The sequence below is a fragment of the Labrus bergylta genome, chromosome 15 (genome assembly GCF_963930695.1).
Source record: "Labrus bergylta chromosome 15, fLabBer1.1, whole genome shotgun sequence".
Taxonomy (NCBI): domain Eukaryota; kingdom Metazoa; phylum Chordata; class Actinopteri; order Labriformes; family Labridae; genus Labrus; species Labrus bergylta.
In genome coordinates this window covers 6,593,218-6,615,044 of record NC_089209.1, presented here as the reverse complement: position 1 = coordinate 6,615,044, position 21,827 = coordinate 6,593,218, and the positions used below count along the sequence as shown (strand labels likewise).

The following is a 21,827-nucleotide window of genomic DNA, read 5'->3' as shown; positions in this document are numbered from 1 at the left end:
TGAGTGAGTCAGCATGTGACAACAGTGTGAGTCTTATAGCTGCTGTGAAGCAGACCAGACGTGGTTCACACAGTCTGGGGCCCAAATGTAACACTTTTTAAAACTCCTGCAGAGGAACACTGGGGCCTTCATGGTAGGATGTTTGTGTAGTGGGAGGTTTTTTAATGGCGACAGAGCTCCTCTGCCAAAGACCACAATGTATATCCAACATATAGTTTAATGTAAACTGCCAGGAGAGTTTATGTTTCTAGATTTAACACAACATTAAAAGCTAGTTAGCGCTCTGAGCTCCATTCTAGGTTATCTTGTCATGCCGTTCTTTCCTGCTCTAATGCAAACTGATTATAATAGGGGTTCTCACATCCTGTGGTTCGCCGTGGTGCCCGCCCGCCTGGCTGGCTGTTCGGTCGACTCACTACGCCTCTCCCTGCCTCACAGACCACTTTACTCTTGTGGTTTCTTATAATCTTCATCGGGCAGCTAAATTGTTTGGAAGTGGGCTGTTTTTGACGTTGGAGGTTTTCCTTAAAATGCTGTGGACCTCTTTTTTAAAAATACACCCTTAAGCCTCTAAAGAAGCCTTTGTGTAATCTGTATACCCGTGCTGGTCATGCTTTTTTTATACATTAGTTATACATAGAGATTTTCCAGCGTTAAAATCAGGCTTGAAGTGAATCTAAATTTAAGGTTAACGTATTCGTGTGGCTGCATCCTAGGATTTCTCACTAGTAATCCATTTTAAAACGCAGTCAGCACGGGGACAAGTCTCCTGATTGTAAAGGTCATGCCAGCATGATATGACGAACTCAGGAGTCATGGGGTATTGATGTCGTGCAATCCATCATTATTGCCTTGAATCCTCAGTGTGCTGCAGACATTAGTTATATAAAAAATATATGCAAGAAGCCCATCAATGTCTGATGTGGTGAGAAGAAGACTGTGTTTGTTTACGATCAAGAATGGCTTGTTAATGAAATTGTCGGCCGGGCAGCAAATACAGTAGACCCAAGCAGCTAATGTGGAAGTGCAAAAAACTGCAGTTCCTATAGTGTCCACTTGAGGCTGGCTCCAAAAGCAAAGAAAACCAGGTTAGAGCCCATACATAAAAATAAAAAAAATCATCAGATATTAATCGTTTTTACAAGTATTTTGTTTGAAAAAAACTGAGGCCTTAAGTGACTTTGTTTACCCCGGAAGGGAAGCTAAGACTGCCAAGTTCTTTGCTTTTTGTTAGCAATGACGACGAAACAAATTGGGACATAAATCTGCTAATCATTGTAAATTCTTTAACTAAATGATATCTTTGTGTACACACCCCTGGAGCCTCAGGGTATACATTTATTCATTGCACTGTCCTGATGTAAATTTTGCTCTGGAGTTTTCTTGCAAACAAAGACAACGCCTAACCAACATGTTGAATGTATTTCAATTCCTCATCAAGTATTTGCTAAGCTTTAATATTTGGAAACCTACATTGCTTCTGTCACTTTGAGGTCATCTTCGTTTATTTTACTTATGCATTCATACGTTTTCCAAATTCTGGTCCCAGCGTTTAAAGAAAAACACTTCAGGTATCAATTCAATTCAATTCAAAAAACTTTATTTGTCCCCGGGGGGGCAATTCAAAGAACTTTATTTGTCCCCGGTGGGCAATTCAGGTATAGGACAAGCAGCCAAAAAAGCCCTATATGACTGAATGTTTGTTACTCAGTGAAGAGGCAGGGTTTGAGTTTTCTGTCATTACAAGTTTTAATCAGAAACACAGTGTCCCAAACAAAATTGCCCTCCAGATAAAATGTCCTTGTAAAATCTCTTAATATGTTTTTTTCTCTTCCCATCTTTCAGGAGATAATTTGCCAGAAGAACACTGTAAGTACACAACAATCTTTGCTTTCTCCTTCGCCTTTTGCCTTTCACACATTACTCACTCATCACACATATTATGTGGTGCAGAAAAAAATATGCTTTATACAACGTGCAAAGAGCAGAGTGTCTTTACACCTTATGTTTCTCCTCTTGGTGTTATTCAGGCTTTCTCTTATGCTGCACACTTTTGCTGAGTAGCTGTGATGAACGTTTGACTTCACAGTGAAATTAAAACATCTTTGGAAGATGTTTTTTCTCTGATCACAGATGTTAACTGAGTTGCAGCGGCTGCATGTGCGTGATCGGCATAGGGATGCACAGGCGCTTTGAAAATTTGACTTGCAAAAACTGCAGCATTCAAATAAGATGGTGCAGTGAAACGAGGAAATCCTCTTCCTTCCTGACACGTTATACTGTACTGTAGTTCCAAATGTAATCTGACTGAATCTTTATTTTTTATGTAATCCTGCAACACATTAGATATTAAACACAGTTATGCTTGTTCGGTTTGTAAATGTGCAACCATATTTTGCTGCAGAGTCTCTGAGTACAATTTATGTAAATGTAACAGTTTTTACCACTTTGGGACCCTGTCAGTACCAAATGGTGCAAAGGGATCCTATTATTGATACTAAGTAAAAAAAAATAAAAAATTTCATGAATCATTATTTAATGAGTACCACCATCTCAGGTTTTTGGCAGTTTAGGCAATATAATACCTAAAAACCACAGATCAAATTGCTTGTTTGGTCCAACAAATGGTTAAATCTACAAAAATTACATTTACAGAGATAAGACAGAGAAAATCATAATTTAAAAAGTACAAAGAAACAAGTGTTTGGCTTTTTAGTTCCTCTTTTTTTTGGATCAGACCATACAGGCCAGACTTCGCTTCCAACATGCATCAATGAGTCTTCACGGTCGCTTCCTGTCGCTGGTAGAAGTCCTTCCTTTGACCACTTTGGTATAGGTACTGACAATTGCTGCCCAGGAACACCATACAAGAACAGCAATTTTGGAGAAATTAGGACCCAGCTGTCTAGTCATCACTGTTGGCCCTCATCACATCCTTACCTTTGCACATTTTTTCTCCTTCAAACACATCATCTCCATCATCAACATCAAGAACAATTGCTGCGTAACATATCCCACCCACTGACAGGTGCCGTTTTAAAGAGATAACATCTGTTATTCACTTCACCTGTCAGTGGACATACTGTTACGGCGGATAGGTGTATGGATCCACACCCAAAAAAATAATGATCAGTTTTCTTATTTAACATCTAATGAGTTGTGATTAAGCACGACTAGAAACAGTGGAGTCAGCTGATGGTTCTCCAGCGGTCCATGTTAATGTGTGATGTAAAAGGCTTAGCTCTCATAAGTGGCCTTTCAGTGAAAGGAGGTGGCCCTATGCTGCATGAAAGTTGCCACCCTCTGACACGGCACCATGAGAGGAGAGCTGATTATCTCTCCCTGTGTTAGAGTGCACTGAACCCTGATCCCTCGTATGTGCACTCACTGTCTTTGTTCTCTTTTCTTTATTTTTTCTATGAAGGCACTTAACCGCCTCTGCTCTGGTGCATGAGCTCTTAACCAGCACTCTACATTGGTAAAAAAAATTGCACTTAAAAGTGCACGATGGCAGAGTTTTCATCTTTTTTAGCATATTCTATTTCTTGGAAGGCATTGACGTTTTGTTTCTCTGCAAGTGCCAAAATAATAATATCAGTTTTAATACTCATAGGACTAAACATTTAGACATGGAAAATACATTTTAATACTTTTTTTATTATAAACATGAACTAACAAAAAAATCTCAAGTGAATTTCAGATAGCAAACCGGCTTGCAAGCAATATTCAAGTAAAGTTAACACACAATCAAAAGCATGACACTTCAGCCTGCTGTATATTTATTCAATTAATTATTACATTCAAACATAATACGCTCTTACTATCAGATCCAACTTCTTTTCTTTGAGCCAGCTAGGGTAAAATATATCACTGTTGGCTTGTGATTAAGTAATGACAGACAGGGAACAATAGAAAATGCCAGTCATGCTAACACTTCCCCCGCTAAGTTAGCTAACTGTTGCTACTCCTGTCAAACTTTTGGTTCTCAGTACTGACAAACAATGGCAAATTCCCTGTGTCCAGTGTGTAGTACATTACAAAACAATAGGTATCAAGTTTTACACGGAAGTTAACAAAAGCAGCCGACTTCTAGTTAGTCGTCTGAAATGACCGTGCTAGTAGCTTATAGCAAAAGAGGTAATTAAGCTAATTTCCATTTCATGAGGCTTTGGCTGGCTTTTAGATTATCTTGTACATGACTTAATGACTTGGTTTGGAAAGGTTATCTACAAATAAGGTTTATTATTATATTATTATTGTTATTAATGTAAACAAAACCCTGAAAAATATGGTCCTTGTGATGCAAATGCATGTTTATTTTGTTATTCTAAGAGATGCTTATACGGTATAAATGTATCTGATTCTCAAATGTACTGTAATGGTATTTAACTGTTTGGATTAAACCACCCACCATGTTAGAAGAAATCCAGGTAATTGGGCTTTGTTGGTGTGTACACAATTACGATAATTGCATGCATGTGTTAGTTATTCACTGACTGTACCCGTACCTGAATACAGCTGCATTCAGCTTACAGGTTCAGTTCTTGCTCTAGGCATGGGTGGAGGAGAGCATGGGTGGCTGTTAGTGATGACTACTTCCTCAATTGGTTAATGACTGCTGTCACGGTAATAAAAAATTGAGTGCTCACATCAAGCCGCGTGCTTATCTGTGTTAAGGTGAGTGCGTGGGCATGCAGATCCAATACTATCCTGCTATATCTGCAAATGGACAGATGGACCATCAGACCAGATGACTCACTCACTGAATAACTGACCCGCACCATGTCACATTCAACAAAATCCCTGTGAGCTATAACCATCGCACGTGTTCCACTAGGAGCTGAGGAGCTTGTTACCTATTAGCGACTGGCAGAGGTTAGCTTTCCGGTGACCTGCAGCCGCTCTGAAATATGCATCAGCCTGTGAAAACAACCCCGTCATGTGATCCGTGTGCACGACGGTGTGAATCATGTCTGCACACAAAAGAGCTTAAAATAGCGCCAGGAGTCACTGAATTTAGGGGTCACAGGTTTGCATTAACTCTGCAGCAACAGGTGATGTCATGAAACCACTGTTGCACAAAAGGAAGTCAGCGGATGGCTTTCATTTCTTCAATGCCGCACCTTCCTGTCACTTCCTTTTTCTCTCCTGGCACTCGGAGTGGTTTCTCAAAAGAGGCAGCTGAGAAGCTGAAACCATGATAGAATATTAAAGCAGTCAGGAGGAAGCAGCTCAACCGCCTTCAGACGCTCTAGTGTTTTTTTTGTTTCGCCACACATCTGACATTCTGGGAATAGCGCAGCTTGAAATCATCTCTGCTGTTTCTGCGAGGATGGCAGTAGCCTGCCTCTCTCGCTATCTCTCTCTCTCTCCCTCTCTGTTGCTTTCTCTTTATCTCTCTGTAAACACCACATGTACTTGTTTCCTCTGTGTTTATTCAGCAGTGGTGGGCCACCGCAACCGGAGCATCACGACCGCTGCTTGAGAATAATATGAACTTAAAACAAATACAGATACAGAGTACAGAGATCTTTTTTCAGACAAAACACATGTGTCTGACATTAGAGCTAAGTAAATACAGTGGGACACTTTCAGTGCTACATCTGCAGCTAAATCTGAAACAGACCTGAAACTAAATAACGTCTGAATGCCACAGCTGGAGGAAATAACAGGGTAGAGCTGTGCAGTAGGTAAGCCGCAAGGCTTCTGTTTCTGCACGGTTTTTCACAAGGCTGATCAAACAAGAGGAATTTGAAAGTGTTTGTGGTTATAAGACAGCAGCTGCTAATGGGGCTGTCACCACCGATGCACATCTCCCACCCGGTCTGCTGACTGTTTAGACTGGTTCAGCGAAGACAAGGCAACATATAAACACTATTGTCAGTGCAGACGGATCAGAGCAAGCGTCTCATGGCATTACCTGAAACCATCTCAAACAGGGGAAACAGCTTAGACTTCCTCCAGGCAATCTGCTTCCTCCATAAACAATCTAATGTTTGCTCTACATGTGTCTATAAAACATGTGTTTGGTGTATGATTTAGATACGGTGATTGTTTAATGATCATTTGTATTTAACTGTAAATGCCCACCTTGTACTGTTAGGGTTATTTTGCATGCTTATGATAGAAGTTATAATCTGATAATCTTTATACATTTGAGAGCTCAATATACCCAGCAGCACTAGCAAATAGACAACCACAACAAAGCTGCTGCTTCATTTATTTAACATAAAAGTCTCCAAAGGCCAATGGTCCTTTCATGATATATAATTCTGAAAGTGCAGCCACTAAATATGACTTCATGTTTCCAAAATGATGAGAATAATTTCCCTTTATGGTTGAAATTTCATCAAATCAGCTTTGCATTTACCGTGTACGTTAGATTTGGAAATACTTCACATACTTAGATTACTCACCATTTGTGAAAAGCAGGAAATCATTTCTCATGAACATGAAATGTGCAGAATGAATTGAGGAATACTATAGATGCTGAAAGATGTAATGTTTTCTTAGCCCTTTATTTTTAATGTTTAATATCAAAGTTGAATTAAGTTAAAGTTTATAGGCTACTTGACCATGGACACGGTTGTAAATGGACAAAAATATCAATTTAAAGCCAGCATAGTCGAGACTCGAGAGGCATAAAGCTTCTTGATAATCGAACAATTCCAGTCAGTGAACAGGTTGGTTTAGATATGATCGAGAGACCAACAAGAGTTACTGAATGGACCTGCTACTAAGATTTTTATAATATTTAACATGTGAAGATTAAGGCGCCTTTGAGACAGTTCATATGCTGATTTAGGCATATAGGCGGCCCAAGTTCAAGTCTGACCTGTCCCACATGACATTCCCCGCTTGCTTCTCCTACTCTATCAACTGTCCTATGTCGATAAAGGCAAAGCCCCAAAATAAAAAAGAGTCATCTGAGGCTTCATTACACTGAATAGCTTTATTTCCTGTCCCAACAGACATGCTCAGCAAACTACAGCTTCATCCCATACATGGTGACGCCCCACAACAAGGTGTACTGCTGTGAGAGCAGCCTGATGAAGGGCCTGACCGAGCTGATGCAGCCCAGCTTCGAGATGCTGCTGGGACCGATCTGCATGCCTCTGCTCGACCGCTTCGCCCAGCTGCTCAAAGTGTCGCAGGCGAACTCCCAGTAAGTAGAGTGAGGGAAGGGAAGTCTCTCTCTCTCTCTCTCTCTCTCTCTCTGATTTCATACAGACCCTCCTGTCAAATAAAGACAAAAGCCTTAAACAAATCTTAAAAAGAAAAAGTATATGATATGTTAATTTCTCACTTTTTAAAGTCACACACTTTTGATCAAATATATAAGCTAGTTATTACATGTTTGCTTTTTTTAGATGAACAGGGCTAAAATGGTATTTCACTGCAGTCGTGGATTTTCACGGTTCTGCAACTTTTGAAGGAAGTTATTTTAAAAACTTAACAAGTAACAAAGTAAAAAATGTGAAAAGTTCCTGTACTGTAAATGATCTCTGGGCCATGTTGTAGGCTACATGTCAAACACCTTCTTAAAATGCAAGATTCATATGAAAAACTATGATCAAGAGGTTCTTTAAGATCCAAGCTGAGGTGTATGATTTAAGTAGATGATACACAACATATACAGATGAACCTGTTATGATGATACTTCCTGCACAGAATGATTGCGCTCACAGGTGTTCATGTTTTGGCAGAGCTGTGTTTTCTCTTGCAGGTCAGGCTTTTGTTTCACTGTCCCACTCTTCCTATTTTCGCCTGCTGTGATCATTTTCCTGTAGTGCATGCCTCGTCTTTGACATGCGTGGTGCCCCACGTTTCCAAAAGAGAGAAAAACATTTATCAACGCCTCAGCTGTTAGAGAAATATTTTCAGCTTTTCTGCCAAGAGGCGACACAGCATCCAGTTAGCTGTAGTGACTCAGGGTTTTTTTTTTGTTTTTTTTTCTTGCAGAACAGGAGAATGTGCTCTTTGATAATGCCTTTGTCTCCTGGAGAACATTAATAACCAGTGAGCACAGCCGAGATTCCACTTCATCCATCTCTGGCATCTTACAGCAATGCATTCAGTACATTGTGTGAAGGAGCGTGACTTCTATTTATGACGGCTATTTATAACAAGATTCCATTTATTGTCCTATGGAGCATGAGACCAGTGATATTAATTGCAGCGTCAGCGTTCATTAGACTATAAACTAGTGTCTGTGTGGCTGAATTCCAATATGATTGAATTTGATTTAATTTAACTCCGCCAGCTCACATGGAACAGATTTGTTATGTGAATAGAGAGAACGTAGTGAGTCATTATTTAGTACTCAGGCCTTAACCTTACGACTCCTCGCATAGAGGAGGAGAGCGTGGGAGTGACGACAACCTGCAGCACATGATCCTTTGCTACTGTTTGGTTCAGATACCAAAACTGTAACCTCATTTTGAAGGAAATTAAAAAACAAATTAAATTTAACAAAGCGATTTCATATGGAAGCAGTTTATTATGTGATTAGAGTATCTGTCAGAGGTGGGGGACTCGAGGCACATGACTTGACTTGAGTCAGACTCGTTTTTCTACTATTAAAAAAAGGCTAAATGTTGGCTCCAAGCAGACAGCCCCGGGTTCGAATCGGACCTGTGGCCCCTTTCCCGCATTTCGTCCCCTACTCTCTCTCTCCCAGATTTCTGACTCTAGCTACTTTCCCATCTCTATAAAAAGGTATAAAAAAAAAAAACCCGCAAATACTATAACAAAAAAATAAATAAGAAAATGTTTAGAGAAAATGATCTAATACAAGAAGCAAACTAATCAACCTTATGACAGAAACTGCGACCAAAATAAAGCAGGAACAAAGAATTTTCAGAAGTTGATATTCTTGATATTTTCAGCAATAAATTAATTTTTAAGTTCTCTATCGACCATTCATTGGCAATGAGTGTTTAAACCCTTTTTAAAAGAGCTCAAAAACGAAGCAGTAAATAATAATAATGTGTGATTTAAAGCAATGTGGAGTGAATGAAGGTAAAACAAATGGCTCTCACCGTGGGCTGCAAACTTTAACATTCAAAAGTCTGCTTTTATTCACGTGCGATCAAAACTCTCAAGAGGGAAATCTGTTCCGTTTTGGGAGTCGTTCCTCCATCCAAGCTTTCAAATATAATTTCTAAAATACGGGAAACTAGGCTCCTTACGTCTTTCAGTTATTATGATCAAAACTAAATCAAGCAGAAAATAGCTCCTTTCACTGAAATGATGTTAAATTGAGTGCAGTAAATGAGTTAGAAATCCATTGGTTTTAGAATTGCCCCCCAAGGAATAACTAAGCTTCCTCAAACAATTTGATCAGTGCAAAAATAATTAGACGTGACAGGAAACCTCATCTCCTAACAGCTTTTTTTATGATAGCAAGTTTTTAGATGTAATGCTTCGTTATAGAGACATTAACTCCTCTCTTATTGTTCTCTTCTGTAACAGCCAGTATTTCCGTGAGACCATCCTGAATGAGATCCGTAAGGCCCGGGAGCTGTACACGGGCATGGAGCTGGCTGCAGAGCTGAGCCGCATCCAGCAGCGGCTCGACAACGTGGAGTGCCTTTCAGTCGACATCGTCATCAACCTGCTGCTGACGTACAGGGACATCCAGGTATACCTGCTACCTGTAGCTCTCTGAACATCAACATATTGTTATCTTGGTTAATTGGATGATGTTGTGTCGGTCTGTGAACAGTGTTTGCCTCCTGTGGTTTAAGGAGAACAGGCTCTTCTGAGAGGGGATTTCTTTAGGGGTTGGAATCGTAGGGTTGCTTTCATAACGCTATGATACAATATGAAATGTGGCCCACACTAACAATAATATGCTAATTCTGCAATCGTTGATATATTGCAAGACAAACACATAATGAAACATCACAATATCTGATAAACTGAGGAAGACCAAATGCCTCTAAAAAGATAAAGTGCAGCTCTTTTCACATCTTTTAACGTCTTTTCCTCTGTCCGTTATCTCACTGCCTTCTTCTTTGGTCAATTAAGTTGTGTTCGCTAATTCATTAATGTCATGAGCGTCACTGTGAGGAGTCATTAAGTTGTGACGCAAAGAGTCCAAATCGGCAGGGAGAATCTGTTATAAACGCAGTAAAAAAAAAAAAACCTTGTGTTCGTCATTTGCCAGAAACAAAACAGATAAAATCCCTTTACACTGATAAAACAACTTTCTCCTATCCTGTTGCCATTCAGTTACTTACTGAAAGATGTGTGTAAGGGGATGCAGCTGGAAAAAAATAACGTTTTTTCAATATGAGTTGACTGGCTGTCTTTTCACCTGATGAGGGCAGAGGTGTGAAAGTTTGTTTTGTTGGACTCATGTCTTTTAAAAGATGTTTTAAAAAATTCTAATGTATCAGCTTTTGAAAAATACTAAACAATCAAGATGCAGCTTTAGCCTTTAGGTCCAAACACCAACCTGTCTGATATCCTGACAACAGACTTTTTAGACAAGGACATGAAAAATGTAATGCAAAAAGTTTCTAGGATCAACCATCAGGGTGTATCAGACAGTCAGCTAACCACACATGCCCCTCTTTAGTTCAAACAAATTCTCTACTCAGACAATCTGCATGTGCTTCTGACCTTGACCGAGAAAGTTACTGTACAAACCTTACTGTACACGTTTGAGCGAGGTCACTGCCTCATCATCAATCTGCCTCTCCTGCTCAAACAGAGGCTGTGGCAGACCGCCTGTAGAGAGCTCTAGGCGAAGCTTTTGGTCTGCCCATCTCAAAACTGCCGCTCTTTCTCCTCTCTTCAGTCTCCGCATTGCGATGGCACTCACCGTCCAGCTCATCCCACTCACCACAGGCAGCAGCAGCTCAGCCTCATGAATCATTCATTAGAACAACAAGCATTGAGGACGTGCTGAATTATTCAACATGCTTAGGGTATAGTAACGACGTGGGGGCAACAAAATGTGATGAAGGGGCGCCACTCAATTATTACTATTGAAGTGCGTTTGGTGTTACGCAGAGAGTGCAGTCTGAGACGGAATGAATAAAAGGACATCAGAAAACCCTCCACCTTGAACTTTAAAAGCAGCTCCATACCTTCATGGTTAGGACTGTTTGGAGATCGCTGTCGACAGTCCAGCAATGCTCAGAAATGACCAGGTTAAAGTGCAACAGGAGCTCATCAGCGTGCTCTTCTTCTTGTCGTCTAGGATTACGAGTCCATCGTGAAGCTGGTGGAGACTCTGGAGAAGCTCCCCACCTTTGACCCTGTGGCGCATCCACATGTGAAGTTCCACTATGCCTTTGCACTGAACCGGTAAGTTGGCGGGCATGACGCAAAAATATGCACCTGTTAGCACTTTTCCACCTCACCTGTACACAGAGACGTGAGAGTTAAACTGCAGTTCCTCGAATGACCACTTGAGGCTGATTCCAAAAGTGAGTCAAGCCCCATACATACATGCAAAACTAAAATGCCCAACTCATTGACCCAAAAATAAACATGTTGGGCGCCTGGCATCAAAAATAGTTTAGTCTGCATGTCTTATTGTGAATATTTGCCAACTTCTGGGCATTAATATTCTTTTCATTAGATTAGATTTAAAGGAGTGGCTGCTTTGAATGACACGTTGTATCCATCAGCTGTTAGGAGGCATCTCCTCTACCTCCTCCTCTGAACTTAACCTCTCATGTATGAGCCACTCGTCCAATAATGGTCACTTCTGGCTCCAAGAAATCAAGGTTTGCTCTGCTGAAATGTTGGGTTATTGGCTTCAAAACGCGTAACATTACGCAGGTTATGACCACTTCTTACAGTACAGTCTATGGTGGCAACCTGCAGCTTTTATCCGCCCTTGAGCTGCTGTATTGATTTATGTCATATCCATGGAAAATATATTGTCTGGTTGGTTTACAGGTGTCTGTTAAAGTGGTACAACACAAAAATGGTAAATGGACTTGAGCTTGTTCAGCACTTTTTTTGTCTTCTGACTAAAATGTCGGTCACACCTACCCATTGACACACTGATGGCAGAGGCTGCTCTGTAAACCAGTTGCTCCCGACAAAGCAGCCTGTAGCAACTTTGGGTTTAAGTGTCTTCCAAGGACACATCGAGAATGTAGCTGCAGGAGGTGGGGATCGAACCTCCGACCTCTCTCAGTATGGTAGAGACGACCGACTCTACCACTGTGCAGCCGCCCAAAAACAATTACTGGTCAGTGATTGGCAAATTGTGAGCAGTTCTAAATTATCATGTAAATCACTTGTGGTTCATATTAAAGTGCAGGTAAATATATAAATGATCATTATGCTAGATTCTGTATTTTCAACTTACAATGTTGCAGTGAAATTTAATTTTTGCTTTCTTGGAACAAACTTCCAGAAGACTTGAAGACCCTGCCTCAAAATGATTTAAATCGAGATTTAACTGCCTATTTTTTTTATTTTTTTAATGCTCTACATACATTACCTGAAGCCTCTTGATTTGCCTCAGCGTTTGAAGTGGGCTGAAGTCGACTTTGGGTGACATTTTGAGTTTTTAGAATCTCTCTGGAGAAAGTTCGTCCTTCATCTTTTCCTTTATTTGCAAAACATCAAGAGAGGTGTTCAGTTCATCATGATGCTAGATTCGTCTTCCCCACTTTTTCTTGAATCATCTGTTTGTTTTCAAAGAGTTATATACGCAGCAATGGTAGAAGAAGTTTCTGGAATTCATACAAAATCTTGAAAAAAGGGGGTTAAAAGCCGATGAAAAATTCAGTGTAAGCACCACTAAGCATCAGGGATATTGTTCTTAACATGTGTGCAGCTCTGCTCATGAAACAGACTGATGTACAACACGGTGCGGTTTTTGACTGCTTTCACACCAGCTGCTGATCTTGCAAACATCCTGCGGTTTTCATGGTGCGACAGCCTCAAACAGTCGTGTAGCGTGCTGTTCTGTGATATGGCAGGGATTGGAAAAATGTTTCTGCAGGGAGCCAGGAAGCCTGTGTGTGTTCACTGTTACTGTCTGGCTCATAACCAACACATGATATTATATTAGTGAGCTCAAGGCAGTGCACTGAGACATCATGTGAGACAAATTTATACAATAAGCAGGAATTTGATGAGACTACCTCCAATGAGAGTTTGAAATGCTTCCCTCAGGTTTCAATCAGGACGTCTTGAATGGAGACAAGAAGTCTGTTCAACAAAGTCGTTTAGGTCACTTTCACTGCAGAGGCTGTAACATGTGATACTGCTGCTGTGATGTGCTGTTTCGGTCAGATGGTGTTAAGTTGATCCTTTAAAATCAGTGTTTTATGCATAGGATGGTTTGAAGAATGATTTAGTAACTGGTGTTGTGTTTGTACAACTGAAATCATTGATTTGATAGTTAGGGTTGCTGCAAAATGTTTAATAGGACTCAGAAAGCTCAGGATCTAAGGACTTGGGTTGGGAACCGGAGGGTCGCCAGTTTAAATCTCATTATGGACCAAGGTAAGGAGGTTATTGTTGGAGAGGTGCCAGGTCACTTCCTGAGTACTGCGTTGGTCAAGGGAATGAACCTCCAACAGACCCACCAGACCACCACACATCTCTCCATTGAAGGTCACATATTATGCAAAATACACCTTCACCATGTTTCTCTAACACTCATATGTGTCCCTAGCTTGTCTACAAACCCCCCTAATTATGAGAAAAGTCCATCCTCTCGATCTTTTGCCTGCTCCACTTTTCAGAAAACGTGTGCTCAAACAGGTCGTTTGGAGATTTAGGGGATCCAACCCAAGTGTCAGGAATTGTGACGAAAACCCTTGAACGCTCATTTGTCCATGTTTTTCACTTTCAGTTTCGCACCATGGAATTATTTTTGTAACACCGTAAGCGTTAAACATAGAGCCCAATTAGATGTCCTAATTTTACCTCCGTTGCCGTGGTAATGGCTAATTGCAGAATCTAGCACTGTCCATTTACTGACAAAAGAACAGCATTGAAGAATAAATACCATATAACTGATAATACACAGTCACACAATGGTTGTAGGTTATTAATATATTTCATTCATTTCACTCCTTTGTCATTACCCAGCAGCCCTCTGAGCCCAGATATTATTTTATTCAGCCTTTACAAACATGTGACGATTACTCTGAGGTGACGCTTCCAGGTTGAAGTGCGAGTGGACTAATTGGCTTCAGCCTCATGTCAGCAGCAGGCATGTGAGTGTTGAAAGCTGCTCGGGGTGTCGGGGGCACAGGGGGGGGAGTGAGGAGAAGAATCTCCTCCGTCTAAATACCCATCAGCTGCCCTCTGGGGAAAAGAGAGGAAAAGATGCATGAGAAGAGAGCAGGACTTGTCCCTGTCAGAGTTTCTCCCTGTGCACGGTCAAGGCTGTCAGCTCATGTGTTTAATTTAACCTTCACGCTCTGAAGAGGAGCAGCGCAGGGTGTTTTTTTTTTTTTTTTGGCATTTTCAAGACTTTTCTTTACATTAAAACACTTGAGGCTTTTGGGATTCGCCTAAACCGAGGAATTGACGGACACAAAATGTGTCTTTATCAGGTAAAGGTCATGAGCATGAATCAGCATATTAATGAGGGATCTTTAATTCTCTCAAGATATTAGGGACTTTGGCTGATATTAATAGCCTATGTGTTATGTGAGGACAAGTATGCTGTCAAGTACAAGTGAAAAGATCCTCTTAATTAATTAAAGGGCCTCTATCCTCACTCCTACATATATCATGGCAATCATTTACTAACATATAGTGACCATAGATAAAGCCACACTGGACTGTTAAATGACTGCTGGTTTATTGTGTATCTTCTTTGTTCACTTTCAGTAATCGAAGCTCCTGTGAGGAACTCTCTTTTAAGTTGATTTCAGACCAACCGGTGGACAGAGGGGTCACTTTTTATCACATGACCTTGTGCATAGTTAGTGTAGAGAAAAGAAACGGTTAAATGTATCCCTCATTGGAACTTGTAAAAAGACAAAAAAAACAAAACGTGCTGCAAACCGTCTCCTCTGACCTTTCCTTTACACCAGCAAATGTAGGCACTCAAAATAACTATGACCTATAACAGGGGTTCACAAACTTCTCAGCCCGCGACCCCCCAAATAAAGGTGCTAGAGACTGGGAACCCCCGCTGTCGTTGGAGGAATTCTATTGTTTCTAAAACTGAACTCCTTTTTATTGTATATTTTTACAATAATTGGGAAGATATCAAATTTTAAATCATTGAAAACATTTTATTTGGCTCTTACTGTCTCGCAACCACACCGGGGGGTCCCGACCCCCACTTTGGGAACCACTGACCTATATGAACTTCATAACTTCAACACTACCCATCGGCTATTATCACCAATGTCTGAAGTTGGCTAGCTTTAAAGACTTCTGGTCGATCCATAGGGATTCAAATACAATTTGAATTATTGCCAGTGACTCATTTTCTCTCAACAAACCAGACTTAGAATAAAGGGGTTCGGTGCCTTGCTTAAGGACACCTGGGCAGTGCTCAGGAAATGAACTCTCCGGTTCCCAACACAAGTCCCTATACAGCCTGAGCTACTGATTATAACATCATTCATTTTATAAGTAGAACTTATTGCCAGGCTGTTTTACAAGACTGATAAAATGTGTGAAAATGAAAACTTAAGTTAATATTTAATATATTAAATAGTCAGACGACTTTTGAATTGAGAGTTGCCATGGGAATAAGAGTAAACAAACCTTGGTAATTAGATCGAGTTTGCTTTATTGTTCCACACTGAGTGCGTCTGCTTAAAAACAGCTAAACCTCTGGGGGTTTTCTGTAAAGGCTTTTATAAAGTAACATTCATTAAATAAATTCATTAACTCCTGATGGCCTCTTCAGATGATTTTCTATTGTGAGGATTCTCTTATATTTATGAATGGGTGGTTAATTTTACAGCCTCACTTGTTTTCTTCAGGATTTGTTGTAAAAAAAAAAAAAAAAAACGTCCTCATGAATTATACGGAGCCCTTCACATTCAAGCTCGCAGAATAAAATAAAAGTGCAGTCTTCAAATGAACTCGGTGAACTTGGCTATTTAAGAATCCTCCTCTGTGCCAGGTATCACTACCCCACAACAAAAGCTGTGCAACTGTTCCCTAGCTACACACACAAACACACACATACACATAATTATCCTCACACACACACAGACACGCAGCTGGTGTGTGTGAATTTTGTTCACTCAGTCCAAACCATTCAACATAAGACTATCCAGGGTTATAAGCATTTTAAAGAATACAGATTTTCAAAATGAAAAGTTATCATTTCACTTATTATGATTAGGGGGTGGGGATTGAAATAATCCATTTCCAGAAAGACCCGTTCCTGATTTTTCAAAACTCGAAAAAACCAATAAAGTTAGAGCTTATCGACACTACATGGAGTTTTATAAGATGACGTTTTATCTTGAGTGAAGTCACGTCTTTTAAAGATTTTCTTTTGTGTGTCTGCTTTTAGCTTTCATCTTACCCTAACTTTTATCAAGTCCTGTTAAGTTAAACACTTTATCCCAATGTAGAAATCTGTGTTCAAATCAGAAGGATAAAAGCGAGTGAGCTAACTAAACGTTACATCATGATGTGTTCAAGCTCAGGTCAGTAAAAGGACTTCAAGGTGAAGGTAAATAAAATGACCTCATGATGCTTTCAAACGTAGCTTCAATAAAAATACTTTTTTCTGTTTTGATGGGAAACTTGAAAAGATCCAGTTGTTTGGAGGAGAAATATAAAATACACCACTTCTATTAAGAGCTTGTTATCATCGATAGACGTATCAATAAGGACTCTGACATTAAGGAGTCTCGATACCGGTATCAGTATCGATAAAAACAAATGGTCCCGATCCCCAAGTATGATAACAGAGGGCTGTTACGTTACTTGTTTAGTTGATGAAACTAAAATGACTTCAGGCAGAACTCCTGCAATTTAACACAAAAACATGTGTTTATACGCTCTCTGGAGAACGACTGTGTTCATGGAAAAAGCTGAATAAAGACTTTTCATTCCAGAGGGAGCGGTGTGAAATTTGATTTCTCTTTTTCCGACTGTTAATTTTCAACCCGTTAATCGAGGATTGAAATCTTCTTCTTTTTTTGCTGAGGAAAAGCTGTTTGGGGATAAAGACTACAAGTTTGATGATAAGAAAACAAAACCAGCAGCAGCTCACCAAAGTGCTGTTCAGTGCATTGAAGAAACACTATACAGGAGCTGACAACATTTATAAGAATAAAGAAATCACAATAATACAACAAACAGAACCTGAGAGAAAAACGGCCGATTCAGGAGCAGAGGGCTACAATGCGAACATACAAACATTCGATTTGCGGAAGGAGAATATGTGGAATAGTAAAGACTGTGGGTGCTTCTGAATTGCAAGGACAGTCCCATCTCTCCGTGCTCTATCCTGTTGGGACCTCCTGTTCAGTATGCCGATATTTGGTTCTACTTCGTCTGATTCCTTCAGTGTGGAAGTGACGTCATTAACCCGCCTTGTGTTATTGACACTCACAGCTCAGATGTGATCTGCACGATGGCTCAGTAAATAATACAAAACTTCACATTGCATGTAAACAATTTAACAACTTAACATTTGAGAGGCGTGTTATCCGATCCGGCCATCCTTGTTTTTTTTTCCCCATCCTCGTTTGTTTTGGTTTGGAGGCGCACGTGAAGTGACATTGTACATTTAATTTCGCACAGCATTATGGGTGTTAAAATACAACTCGTTTCCTGAAAGGATGCATCTGAACCATACTGCACAAAACCAGGAAGTTTGTATCCATGCTGAAATGTTCAGTCTACAGAAGTGGACCCAAAAAACGACCATGAGGGTTCAGTCTACTGAAAAGTCTGCACTCCATTATGAAGTGTGGCTTTCCATACCGTATCTCCGGTTCTGCTGCATCTAAACTTACCATCGTTCTGCGTCAATGGTAGAGGAGTGCAATAATCATTTGGTAATCACTGCTGTGCTTTAATTGTTGTATTAATCCCACTGTTGTTAAACGGGTGGAGATGTGCACCTGTTCCCTGGACTTAATGAATAATGTAATGAAAGGAGTGTTAAGAGACAAACATTAATCTGTGATTAGTCAAAGTTCAGGGCGTCACATTGACAGTAGTGTTGCCAAACATGTCTCACTTTGCATGTTTGTGTGAGTTTGATGTCTTTGTCTTTTCTAATGTTTAGGAGGAACCTGCCGGGCGACAGGCAGAAGGCTCTGGACATCATGCTGCCACTGGTGGAGGGAGAGGAGCAGGTGGCCTCGGACATCTACTGCCTGGTGGGACGGATCTATAAGGACATGTTCCTGGAGTCTCACTTCACCGACACGTCGAGCAGAGACAGCGGCACACAGTGGTGAGGAAGTCGACGTTAACGTGTGTAACAAAAGTTTGTTTGCAGTCCATTCCAACGCTCTGTATGAGTTAGTTTAACATCCTTGTTGTTACACTGTAGACATATTGTGTGTTTGGGTCTGTGTACATAGAGAGCACGGTGAAATCAGACTCATATTTGTTGTTTGTGTACACATAACTGGGTTCTGTTTCAGCGCAACAGATGCACACGGCTACAGCAACTCTGAGTTTAGTCTCTTTGATCTCACACACGCGCACACACACACACACACACACACACACACACACACACACACACACACACACACACACTCTATCCAACGACATAAACACATCTTCAACTAACTCTCCCGGTGTTTCCAGAGATCAGTTCTCTTTTATCAGAAGTCCCAACGGAATATCCTCCTTGCAGTGAGGAGTACAGCCTGCTGCTCAGGCTCGTGTGTGTGTGTGTGTGTGTGTGTGTGTGTGTGTGTGTGTGTGTGTGTGTGATTCTCTAGTCAGCTCCAGCATGCTCCTGCAGAGAGCGAAGAAGGAGAGAGCAATAAGCCAACAGATATCACCTGTGCAAATCAACTCTGACACTGCTCCCCCAAGCCTCTCTCACACATCTCACCTCTACTACAGATTAGCCAGCCCCGTTTCCACCAAGCAGTCCGGTTCGGTTCAGTACTGTTCTTGCTCGTGTTTCCACAGCCAACCGTACCCTTATTTGGTAAGCGGAGTGTAAGCCAGATGGAGATAGCCGTGTCAGCTATGTAAAAGTGTGACATCATAGCAGCACAACCCAAAAAAGTAGGATGGTACTGATCCCTTATTTTGGTACCATTCCCAACTTTTGATGTCGGAAACGCCATTAAATGGGTGCCGTACTGAACCCGACTGCTTGGTGGAAACAGGGCTAAACATAAACGCCCCACTGCCACAACATAGCTGGCAAACAAAGCTGATTTGAATTCTGAGTCTGCATGAGCATCATGTTCAGAATCCGAAAATAGAGAATACCTTAAAGGTGACTCATACCATCGTGGCGCCACTGAATGAAGAGTTGATCCCTGAATCAATACCTTTTTAATCGCTGTTATCATGAAGGTGAAATCCTTTTGTCAGCGAGGAGGATTATAAGTCTCATTGAAGTTTAAAGGAGGGCCACAATGCTGCACATGTGCGCTCATTACAGCAGGGACGTGCAACACGGCAAACACTGCACAACCTGTTTCTCCAAATTACTGTCGTGCAAAATCATGAGAACAAAATGCAGAAGCTCCTGTTCTGTGAGATTTAAAATAAGATGATGCAAGAGACAAAGATGTCATAATAAAAGGAATTTAGTGAGTATTACTTTAGTTTGAAGGATTGTTTCAGTAGTTCTGGCAATATTTGTATAAACCAGGCCTCTGCAGGATTAAGATAGCTTCATATTTAATGAAATCTTTCAAGGAAACCAAAATCATCTACCTGCATCACTTCCTCTGTACCACACAATAAGAGCTTAGTTACAACAGATATTGTATGACTTGTGGTGAGGAAAGGTTTCAAAGTACTTTTTGACAACCTTAATTCACTGCATGATAAAAACCTGCATGTCCTGCTGGATGCTGGATGACTCAGAATGAGACGCATGTGGAGGGTTTCCAGCACCTTCTTCAGTCCAGGTCTTCAGGCTGTTCAGGCAAATCCCTCGGCTGTAGCTAGATTGCGATCCGATGTTTGAGTCTGGCTGTGATTTTGGCACTCTGAGTCTAACAATAGCAGACAGAGGTTGAATTAATATCACGCGGCTGATTGCCTTCATCTTGCAAATTGCTCTTTAGTTCTCGCATCTCTCCATCAAATAAGCTGCTTACGTTATCTCGCTCCCATCTGGCGATTACTTTTCAGATGCGTGTTGCATCTTGGCAAAGGGAACCCCTAATAACATTTACAGCCCCTCTCCTCAGCTCAACAGCTTGTTCATTAAATAAATGAAATTTCTCGTTTGGCGAGGGGTTCTCGCAGTTGTGGTGTGTCGTTCTGGGGTCCCCACTCAATATGGCTCTTAATGTGTTTTTCTAACGCGAAGCGTCTCAGGAAGCGGGCGGCGCCCCCGAGAAAGCCATTCGTTACCTCTGAGGTGCTTGGGATTTGATGTGACGCATGTGTTGGAGGACAGTGTTTATTCGAGTCATTTTCTCTCTCCCTCTCAGGTTTAAAAAGGGGTTTGAGTCAGAGCCGACGCTACACTCTGGCATCAACTACGCTGTTCTGCTCCTGGCGGCCGGACACCAATTTGACTCGTCCTTCGAGCTCCGCAAAGTGGGTGAGTGGACACCAGGCTGGATGTCTGTCCTTTATGAGAACAACTTCATAAAGAGGAAAATATGAAAGGAAAGCTGGGATTTGTTAATTGGCATCCATGCATGGAAATCTGCAGGTTAAAGCTACCCTCATCAATATTTTCACGTCGTATATATGTTGTATACTGGTTGTATGTGATGTGTTAGGATGAGTAACGAGCCTACAGGGAATTATCACCTGACTTTGCTGTTCCTGTTTAAAGTCCAAAGAGCATTTTATCATCTTTCAGCTCGTTGTTTTGGTTTTACGACATGTAACTATGCAGGTTTATGTTCAACTCCCTTGACAGCGACAGGCAGCTGTTTGAGAGAAATAAAAAGCTCCACATAACCTGCTGTTTGGGATCTGTTAAGCACCACTCAGCAGGCAAAGTTAGCAGCTAGCGGCTGTAACAATTAGCTTCTAGGTTTTGAGATATTAGAGACATAAATTACCTCAAAGGAGAATATTTATTTGGCTCAGTATAATTCTGTTAAGTGCCTAGTACATGTGTAAAAACATCAATAGGGTATAATAATCCAATGTTTTCTCAAATTCATGAGGTAACTACCTGGATGGTAAGCTAAAAGCTTCGCTGTGTTCACTATATTATCGCTAATTCTGCTGTTGGATCTGAGGATGCTAAAAGCAGATGTTTGCTGCAGCCAAAGCAAAACTATTGGTGCTGTCACACTTACAGTAAACAGAACTCCTGGCAATACGATAATGCAGCAGGAAATATTCTGAAAAATTCACCGCAGGCGACGGGCAGGGGATGATGATGTTTCTAACCTGCGACAGGTACTCGACAATAGATCGTATGGATGCTTCCTGTGCGACCTCCGTACGCGTAATGAAACGTAACGTAATAAAACTGCTTCATTACCTTTTCAGTCCGCCACCATGTTCCTTTTGTTGGTATTGTGAATATGTCAAACTTGAATATAAAGGCAAACAATTCTCATTATAGTGTCAGACTGTTGCTTCGTTTGCCTCCTCTGCGTTGTTCTTTTTATGTCATGTCTTCCCTTCTGAGACCCCTCCCCCCCCCCCCGTCTGACAGGGATAGACTTCCACTTTCATGCGCATGTGTGACCAAGCAAGGCAAGAAGATTTCAGGGGGCAGGCTG

The 21,827-nt window shown here is 41.0% G+C and overlaps 1 protein-coding gene across 1 annotated transcript in view; it reads left to right on the top strand.

Annotated features, from left to right (window-relative positions):
* map3k5 (mitogen-activated protein kinase kinase kinase 5) overlaps positions 1-21,827 on the top strand; it is a 77,621-nt gene that overhangs the window by 26,372 nt on the left and 29,422 nt on the right. The window contains exons 3-8 of the mRNA XM_020639904.3: positions 1,846-1,869; positions 6,972-7,165; positions 9,475-9,643; positions 11,213-11,319; positions 18,212-18,382; positions 20,568-20,680. Coding sequence (XP_020495560.2) covers positions 1,846-1,869; positions 6,972-7,165; positions 9,475-9,643; positions 11,213-11,319; positions 18,212-18,382; positions 20,568-20,680 — 778 coding nt within the window. The remainder of the gene's footprint in view (positions 1-1,845; positions 1,870-6,971; positions 7,166-9,474; positions 9,644-11,212; positions 11,320-18,211; positions 18,383-20,567; positions 20,681-21,827) is intronic.